Below are 10,122 nucleotides of genomic sequence, written 5' to 3'. Positions count from 1 at the left end.
TAAGAAAGAAAGGGAGGAAGAGGCGCGCAGTCAAAAATTCCTTCGGACACATGAGTGCCTCACGCACACACCGCGATGCCTCACACCACCTGAGCGCAAACACACTCACACGCGCGCGCGACAGGGCGATCAACGAAACGTATTCCGTCGCGTATTCCTCCCGCGCTTACACTCTCTCACTCGCACTCGCTTTCTCTCCGTCACACTCCGGCGATTGCTTCGTCTTTCGTTCTTTTCCCGCGCGCTCTTCACTGGGAAGGTTTTTCTTTCCTTTTTTTTCGATTTCGTGTCGGTTTACTTTTGAACCGATTTCTTCCCACTATTGTGGGTCTTCTTTTTCTGTTGTTTTTTGTCGCCTCACTCTTGGTGGAATTTTTTTCTCTCAAATATTTCCAATGCACTTACTTTCGGGAACAATCGGCAATACTTTCGGAACAATATCGGCCACCGTTTTTAATCCCGTTTATGTTGTTGCTCTCCCAAAAGTTCCGGTTCCGAAACCACGGCGACTACCAAGAGCAGAACGTTCCTGCGCCAGAAAGCCTTCTTTTCCCACTGACATTCTCTCACTTTTACGGACGTTCGCCGAATTTCGCTCTCAAATTGTCGATTCCTTCGCTCCCACGCACACACGAATAAATCTCATACTGAGAGGCCACACGAAGCGTAAAAACTAGCGTTTCGTGTTGCAGCAAAAATATGAAAACGAAATGTCAAACGTGTTTACGTTCGTGGTTTTGGTCCGAGAAAATAGAAATAGGCGAGAAATAATTTGATTTCCGAATATTTTTTCTATTTTTTGCGATTTTGTTGCTGTACCAGCAAATAAGAACTTATATTATGCTCTGTTTGTAAACAAAGCGTTAGCTAACAGTGTTTACGGTCGGATTCGAGGTCGGCCGACCCGTAAACGTTTTGGCCGAGGCGTAAACAGTTTGGCAAATACAAATTAACTTTACGCTTCGTGTGGCCTCCCAGATAAACCTGCCTCGCAGAGCAATGCCTGATGGAGTTAAACGGTTTGAGTTTGATTTCAAATCCGTCGTCAGTTAAAATGGGAACGAGGGAATTCACCCATTGTTTCCAATTTGTGGGCTGACACTAGGAACTTCCTGCTTATGTGCCCTCTAATCATCTGGTGGCTGGGCATCCGAGATGGAAGTAAGCCTATCGCAACTCATCGCACAGTTCCGTGCAAGACTATTCGAACGAAACGTGACATTCCGTTAACGGGTTCACCGGCGCCGCTTAATCGATTGCCCCTTCCGATCGCAACATCGGACACCAGCCACCAGCAAGGGTCCTTATTAGTAAACCGCAACGCACCCTCTAAAAGGACGTTTTTCGCATTAGCAATGCACCGGCCCGCAACGCAACCGCGTAGAAGGCGCGCATTCTCGGTCTCGGGGCGACTCTCCCGTTCCCGGCCGACGAACTTGAGGCAAACCGGTGGATGAAAAAGGAAAGAGGTCTTGGTCTACGGTTCCCCCCTCGTTTTTCAAGGGACCGCCGCCGCCGTGTGGCGTTTCCAATTTGAATACGGCCGGCCAAACCGCACACGAGGCGGTGCAGTACGCGCTTCGCGCTTCGAAAGGACTCGTGCAGGAAGCTTGCTTTGTTTTATTACCACTCGCTGCCATGCCAACGGAAGCGAGGACCCCCGGTTTGTTTGGACAGTGCCACCGCAGCGGGGGCTCAGTCCTTCGCCTTCGCCGTAAAAGGGATACTCGTCTCACGCACCGACCGACGGAAAGGGCCCAGCGGATAAAAGGTGCCCCGTGATGGGGCCATCGGTTTAGTTCAAGAATATTCGCACGGCCCGGCACGCGTGTTGCGCGCAAGTGAAACGGTGGTACATTTAGTGCAGTAGACATTGACAGCTAACAGCGATTCACCACGTCGAGGGAAAACCATGGCCATGGCTTCGATTCTACCCGCCTCGACCAATGTCGGCGAAAGTGATCGTGTCGTAAGTCTCGTTCCGACGATGGGAAAGCTCCGATTCGCCGCGAAAATCGATAGCAAATCAACAGACACACTTCGGCATAATCCTATGCAGACACAAGACGTTCGTCCGGGCGACCCTCAGTTTTAGTTGGTTCTACCACCAAAGAAATGCATATCGCACATTTGCATCGACACGTGAGGCACGTTTTAATTGACGGCCGCCACCGCTTTACACCTATCGATTGTTTTGCACTCATCAATAATTATGCTCGCTCGTCATCGTTAGCCTTCTGCCTCGCAGAACGTGCAATTACCTTTGCCTGTTACTGTTGCCTCCGTGGGGTTCACGTGGGGTGTAATTTGTGGAAAACTATCACTCACCGAAAAGGGGGCCCTTCCGGTCGTTTGCGGTTTTTGTTGGCGTACTTGCACTCGGAATCATCAAAACCGCCCATCGGAAAGCGAACCGATGGGCCAGACAGTGCTTTGTCAGGATTAATCAGAAACTAACCGAACCGTTTCACGCACAATTAACGCGCGGCCGTGTCGTCAGCGCTCACCTTGGTGTGTGATGTACCTACGTAGCGCGGCGGCCAGTAGCAGGGCCCAGGATTGCTGCAAGGATATAAACAAACACAACCACCACAGATGCAGCCAGCCATTCCGGTCGCTTTTTTTTCTGTGGCCCCTTCACTCAATGTTACTAAACATTGGCACCCTTCTCGATCGGCCTCGGAAAACCTCAAAATCTCGATTAATTCACACCGTACGGGCCACGTGGAAGGGAATCGCCGAATGCTACGCCATGTGCACGCCAGCGCGCCATGTGATAATTTTCGCTTTTCCCCTTTTGCGGCCGACGAATGCTAATGCCCCTAGAGCCTGGCGGCCAATTCGGGCCCTTCGATCCCTTGGGCCGCTTTTGATGTTTGATGACAACGTGCCCCTGCCTGGCCCAAAGCCAGGCCCAGTCAGCCGACGCACCCATGTGGTCCAATGTTGCTGGGGGTCGCCTCTGTGTGATTCCCCGAGTGGGTTTCTAAGGTCCGCAGGCCCGTCGAGTCGGTTTCTTCCGAATACGGCCGCCCAACCGAAGCAGATCAACGGGTCGTATTTCTCGATTAGACTACCAGCGCCTCGGGCACCGTCACCCGACACCAACATCCGTGGCTGGCCGAGGCAGCTTTTGGGCGCCAGATCGGTGTTTTGATCAAATTTGTGTGTTCCATTTTCCGAAGTGAAACGTGCAATGAAGTGAGTCAGAAATGTTGCCAGCCAGCCAGGGCCAGGGACCTAGCCATCGCCGGTCGCTAATATCGAAATCACGTCCTTCAAAACAAAGATGCAAAAGTTATGAATCGACCAATATGGAAAGGAGTAAAATAGGTTCTGCTTCTGTTCCGTCCGTAGGCCGTGGGACAAAGTAGGGGTAAAGCAGATTCGGGTTCTTCCTACTCCCGGGGCGGTGTAAGCCAGTTTTTGTCAACCGTGATAGGAAATCTATAATCTGGCGCAATAATTGCATTATGACGGTGTTGAACGTTGGGGAAACAGTTATTACAAGACGTGGCCGCCCTAGGCGGAAGGGTTGCCCCGAAGGGTCGTATCGATTCACCTAGAGAACCCGCCGTTCGTTCGTGCTTCCTGCAGAGCTCGGATTTGCACCTTTGTTGCCGTCGATTGCTTCTCATCCACCGAACGGATAACTTATGCATGCCCTTTATGCATAACGCATGGCGCCTGAAATCCAATCCACCTCCTGGTAATTGAGTAACTACAGCAATGAGCAATAGACTGAGGAGTTTGTAAGAACAGTGGTTCGTGCTGTTTCCCTAAAACCAAAATATAGTCTTCTGTAATGCTGCATAGATTTTTCCGCCTTTTCGTTTCGTTACATAACACTATTCTTTGCTAAGGAGAACTTGAAAAGAGTATACTAAGGCCTGGTTCGTTTCTCACTTAAAAAATGCTGTCAGTCGCGTTACACTAGCTGTGGTACTGTGCTGTCAGTGCAGCGCGATGCAAAATAATAATTATTTATTTTCCCTGTTTCAGCACAATAGGCACAATACTTTTCTGTGCTAAAAAGCAGCACAAAGTTCAGGTTCCCTTCGACTTCTCGCAATTTTGTCACAGAACGTGCAATTGAACACCCAGCCCAACGACCCAACGTGCGTTGCCGAATGTCCTACCCCTCGTGTGTTGTTTACCAAAAATAAGAAGAAAAAAAGGATCTAAAAAATGTAGCACGACGTCAGGAGGAAGGACACCGCTTCCCCGGGGCACAAAAGGACGTCACCCTCGGTTGGCGAGAACCGAAATCGTTAGCGTGCAATTTTTGCGTTTTGCGTTCTCTCGCCTCAGCGAGCACCCCGCAGCGAGTGTCCGTCGGTTCCGGATTAGAAGTTCCCCTCGCTCTTTCTCTCTCCTTCTCTCTCGCTCTCCCCTTCTGGAGTTTTGTTGTCACCAACGGAAGTGACGGTAATCCTTGCGACGTTTACTGTTTTCCTGCTCGACCGAAACGGGTCCACACTTTTTAGGTGTCCTCCGTCATCCCCTCGAAAGAGCCTTGACGAGTTTGGCTTTTGCACCCTAGTCTGTCACAGACTGTGTCACCATCGGCGATACCACGATAAGGCTCTACCGTTTTTAATTGGCCACCGATCTCCGGTGGCCACCAACCGGTGGCCGACCGGCAGGCAGAGTTCTGCACGATCCCGTAATGAAATTAGCATTAAATTTGGACTTCGACAGCCCGGAGGGCGCCGTGCCCCCAAAGCAGTTGCTGGACCTCCTATGTGTGTTGAGCAGCAATCGGAAGCTCATGAATTCCTAATTTGATTGACTTGTCACGATTCGCGTTGCCAGCGCGATCTGCTCGCAAATGCGATCTACGGATTAGAGGGACCAGCGGGATACGCATCACTGGGCTGTGGGCCATCCCTTCATTAATACCATCGGCACCGCTTACTTTTTACAGCTCAAGTCCATGGACGCGAACCGCTACGCAACGAAGAAAACCATCGCACAGGGAATGCTGGACATAGCGCTTCTGACGGCCAACGCGTCCCAGCTGAAGTACATTTTGCAGGTCGGCGAAAAGCACGAATTCTACGCTCTAATGCTGACGCTAATCAGCATCTCCATCATACTGCAGGTGAGTGTGCGGGGTGGATAATCGGGAGCGGATTATTGTACACCGTACACCTGACTTTCACGTTGCTAACACGGACCATAACCTCCTTTCCCCGTCCCAAACCCACGTTCCCGGGTCGGCTGGCGGATGGTGCTGGCGCTGCGTGCCGCGGCTGGTGTTTCGGCCGTCCGGTTCGGTAGGTTGTGATGGGAGTGCTAAATCTAAGCCTGAGTCTTTTGCGGGACTGCCGGCTGCATCTGCCCGAGTACCACCGGTCGGCGAACGTAATCAATTACATCGTCACCGGAACAGCGGTCCTCGTGGCCATGATAAACCTCCTCATATCCGCGTTCGATCCAAAGATTCTGAGCTACACGCTCGAGTAGGGCACGCCGCCCTAGAGCCCTGCATGTGGGGTGGGATGGAAAGAATCGATTTTCTCTTACGACGCCGCCATTCAATCTTCGCACCGCACCACCGCGTATCATTCATTATTAGCCGGCGTATTGATGATGTCCAACGGCGGTTCCGGTGGCCCCTACGCCTGGACGACGTCCAGCGAGCTAAGACACACAAATAAAGTTCCTCTCGCCCGAGAGTTCCACGTTCCTTTGCGTTCTGGTCCAACTGCTAAGCTGCTAATGATCCTTCGGTGGGACTATTGATTTCATTGGTCCGATGGACGCCGTGTAATTAGGAATTCCATTCACGACCCTCTTTCTTATCGATTGCTGGACCACACGGAGCGCGGAGCGCGAGGGGACTGGGGAACTGCGCTGGAACTTACTAGGTCGTCCTGTCTGTGTGGTGATGTTCGCTCTCGGCATGCAACAGCCGACCCGAAGCCGGAAGAAACCGAAGTATCTTTGACCGGAGCCTTTTGGCCATCGCGGTCATCATGATGCTACCTGTCAGTTTGGATCACAGTGTGTTTTCGGGCCACGTGTCGAAACGAGATCCAGCTCTCCGCCACCGGTTCCGATTCCGATCCTACCCACCCACAAACCCTGCCTCCCTGTCGGCCCGGCCGCGGCCCGTCGGTGTCCAACGAGGTGTCATTTTTCTACCCGTCTCCCTGTGCCACCCGTAGATGCTGGTCGGTATTTTGTTTGTGGTGATCGGTAGCTTGAACATCAACCGCAAACCGGACCAAACGGCCGCCATCGTATTGAACGATGTGATTCTGGTACTCATATTCGTCATCTCCCTGCTCAACGTCATCATCTCCGGGTTCGGGATCGAATACGCTTCTCAGCCGTTGCGGCGTCTGGAACGAATAGACCCGACGACACGCGAGGTTGACATCACATCGAGGCAGACCCAGCATAACAATTAACCTGAAGGCATGTCGCAGCACCGCACTGCACCATCCGCTCGGCTCGCCTTTTCACTCAACTCATCTACAACCTTCTACAAGTAGCGTTAATATAGCTCTGCCACTAACCCGCGCTACTAACCATCAAATCACGCGTCTAATCCTTACCTCCGCGGGCGGTGACGGACAATCTCGGAATTGCTGGAATGCTGGTAGGTTTCGGCCGCTATGCTAGCCGTCATTCTCACGCTGGTCAACCTGCACGCTGGCACCGTGCAGCGGAAGGTGGCCAATATCCTGAACCATTTCTCGCTCGGGTTCGTCGTCGTGGCGCTGTTTTGCGACGTCATCAAGATGAACTTCGGGCTCGATCCGGCCGTACCATCGATTCACAACTGAACACACATCTGGGGTCTGACCTAATAGCCGAACTAAACCACCGGTGGAACCCACACTCACCGTCTTATCGAACTGCACTGAAATGCGCTTTTTCAACAACCGCCAGATTGCACAGGGGATCTCCTGCATTCTGCTAGCCAACTACAACATCAACAAAGAGCGCTCGCGCGATACGGCCAACGCGGTGCAAAACTTTTCGCTCGGTCTCAACCTGGCCACCGTCGTGGTGAACGTCCTAATCAGCGGCATGGAAGTGAAACACATGGACGACGTTGGCCCCGCGCTGGGGGCCACCGTCGAGAGCACGACGAAGGCTTTCTAAGCCGCTGTAACGTGTTTGGCCTAAGTAGAAAATGCGGTGACAGACAACCAATTATACATGATACAATACAGGGGGTTTCAAAACGGTTGTTTGTACCTGCGTACTTGTTGTGTTGTTATGAGAAAAGTTCTAAAACATTGAAAAGGTAAGTTGAAACACGCAGGTGAGTTATTATGAATGCCTTCGTCCCAAAGCTAATAAAGCACCACCAAGTACCTCGAAAGCACAGTGGTCCTCTAATAACATAGACCGAACGACACACGTGTTAATTAAAAATGGCCTTCTCCGATGGGAAATTTTTCACACGTCGACGAAACTTTTGCCCTGTGTGTAATTTTTTTTATATGCGTTGGAATTTAATTACAAACGGAGAAAAAGTTGATCTGTGGGACTCACTAATTGTCAACCAAGCTCCCATTTCCACATTTATTTACGCAACTTTGTGCGTTTTAAATGTCCATCATATATTGGCCTTTCTTTCACAACATACTCGAACTCGAATTGGACATTTGATGCACTAAATGTTAGAAGATGCTTTACGCTGCAGGACACAGTAAACCGAATAGGCCATGTTGAGAATCTAGAAAATGGACGATACAAGTTCAGCGATTGATTGATGCGGGGAGAGATTCCCAAAACCCCACCGGGCTTACCTTCATAAATGCGGGCAGATTGAAGTGTAAGTAACCGTATGTCGTTACCGCAAACGGCTTGTTGGTGCGAATCAGAAACAGCTGAATCTTTTTCCGGTTGGTCCGCTTCAGGTGGTACCAGTCGGAGGAATAAATTGCATTCGTTAGCGCGTAACTTTTCAGTGCCACTTCGTTGCCATAGTAACAAGGTAGTCCGATTTGCATGGTCATAGACATCATGTAGAACACGTTCATGAGCTTACTGAAATCGTTTAGATTGAGCTAAAATAGGAAACGATACAGGGGTTCAGTCCGATTTGGTTCGTTTTGATATTGCTTTACATACCATCGATGCCACCTGATACGCCGAGGCACAGATTGCGAGACCACTCACACTGAACTGCACAAAGTAGGCAAATGAAAACAGGCGCGCTACACGCTCCAGCATCCTGTTATAGCGAAAGAATCTTCTTATTTCGCTTCGTATACGGCACGGTTTTTATCTGTTCTACCTACCTACGAACCTTCTCGTAATGGAGCACCAGCGGAACGAAGGATCTGGCAAACTTTTCGTCCGTGCCCAAATTGCTAAACCGATTTGCCAACAGGTCCAGCTGAAGCCCGATCATCTGCAGCCAGTAGCATAGTTGCGTATCGCTGGCCACATTAAGCAACATGTGAAAGAACATTCCAAAGAACTGGTAGATAAAAACGGCGTAGTACGCAACTTGGGCTTCTGGGCCGTACGGGACGCCGAAGAACCAGGGAAAGAACGGCAGCCCATATTCGGCACTGAACAACTGAGAGAAAACACCAAACGCAGCCAGGTGGCTAACGAAGACGTAAAAGTAGAACCACAGCGTAAACCGGCGAAGTGTACGATCCCATGCGTCCTTCTCGTATCGGTCCAGCGGTTGAAACGATTGGCCGATCATCGTCTCGTGCAAACTCCAGACGACCGCAAACTGGCGGTAGATGGTCCAGGACTTCAGAGCCATTGCGCACTCGGTCAGTACGATATACATGATGTAGAACACAAGTTTTTCGAAGGATTGCGAAACGAACAGGTTGAGAGCTAGCGCACAGAGATACAGTCCCATCACGAAGCTGTAGAAAAAGTAACAGTAGACACGATAGGGGATCGATCTCTTAACTGGCGCATTGAAAATGCCACACCACTTCCACGCGATCATGGCAAAGCGCATCGGAATGATAAAGCGACTGGTGTCGTACATTCTGTTTGCTTGACCAATGCTCCTGCAGTCCTGCAGGACAATCGAACTAGAACTGATGGAGCGATCAAGGGGTCACTGATTTTTTGGCAGGACCATTGGACGCCTTTTTATTCTCTTTCCCGTCCTTGGAAAGCCGCTCAAGGAATGTGTTAATTATTGGCTTCAAGTTAATCATTGATCTATAACCTACCATCACTGCCCGGTCGTGAGTAGACCGTGCAGATGCCAAGGCATTTGAACATCTAAGTTGAACTTTTCTTACATAAAGTGAATCCAATTTAATGTGGAAGCACGCCAGCGCGTTAACCATTCAGATGATTAGAAGTTTGCCAGGCTCCTTCTTTTATGTTATAAGTATTTTATGTTTACAAAGAAATACGATAACTGGTGATGGTGGAGCTGAAATGGCCGTTTCTCTGTAATCCAACATTTTCTACAGTTAAAGAAATCTTTGTTCACTTCATTTTAAATGCAGAGACCCAAGGTTTTCCCTATGAATTCGAATACCTGTGCTCGTGGTGTATAATTTTGTCAGCCTGACTGTTAAAATGGTTTGGTTTTACTATATGAGTGGAAGGAGTTTCAAGCAAGCATGGATAGAAACTGCATAGGAGGTGTTCTCCCGCCCTCAGGTCCTAAATCGGGACAGCCCTTCGTTTAGGGGAATTAAACATGAAACATAAACTATAATTAAAAATGCTTCCTTCACACCCGAAGGCTTCCAGTCAAGTGCTACGCGTTCTGCAATTTTAGTTCAATTCTTGACTTGCATTACGATAAACAATGGTAGTAAAGGCTAAACGGCTCGGAGACCATTCATCGAGAGCGGAGGACCTATGTTGGAAAAACTTCATTTTGCCAGTTCGGCTAACCGTGTGGACCTGGAAAATCTGTGGCCTGTACGCCGAACGCCCAGAATCTCGTCTCTATCGGATGTATCGGTACACGTTCAACTTTACGATGGTGGCCGCGTATCTGTTCACGATGGCGCTAAACGTTTTTGTGATGCAAACATTCGAACAGTTGGTGCTCTTTATCATGTACATTTTGTTTACCGAGATCGTGATGCTGCTGAAGGCACTGATCACATACTACAAGTTTGATCAAATCCGCCGTCTTTACCGCCAGACCGTAGA

General features: G+C 49.9%; 2 protein-coding genes across 2 annotated transcripts; one reads left to right on the top strand and one right to left on the bottom strand.

The window, feature by feature from the left end:
- Positions 1 to 1,854: 1,854 nt before the first annotated feature.
- On the top strand, positions 1,855 to 6,419 carry LOC131207014 (ninjurin-2). The gene is made up of 3 exons (XM_058199621.1): positions 1,855 to 1,969; positions 4,928 to 5,104; positions 6,174 to 6,419. Exons 1-3 carry the CDS (start codon positions 1,913 to 1,915, stop codon positions 6,417 to 6,419), a joined length of 480 nt encoding a protein of 159 aa, XP_058055604.1. The 5' UTR covers positions 1,855 to 1,912.
- Positions 6,420 to 7,589: 1,170 nt separating this feature from the next.
- Positions 7,590 to 8,986, bottom strand: LOC131211896 (odorant receptor 94a-like). The gene is given in 4 exon segments (XM_058205568.1): positions 7,590 to 7,699; positions 7,773 to 8,055; positions 8,057 to 8,200; positions 8,268 to 8,986. Coding segments are annotated over 4 exon segments (1,209 nt in total). The 3' UTR covers positions 7,590 to 7,636.
- Between the last annotated feature and the right edge of the window lie 1,136 nt (positions 8,987 to 10,122).

Source organism: Anopheles bellator, chromosome 2, assembly GCF_943735745.2.
Source record: "Anopheles bellator chromosome 2, idAnoBellAS_SP24_06.2, whole genome shotgun sequence".
Lineage (NCBI taxonomy): Eukaryota > Metazoa > Arthropoda > Insecta > Diptera > Culicidae > Anopheles > Anopheles bellator.
The sequence above is the reverse complement of the archived record's forward strand: the minus strand, read 5'-3'. Positions and strand labels throughout refer to the sequence as shown.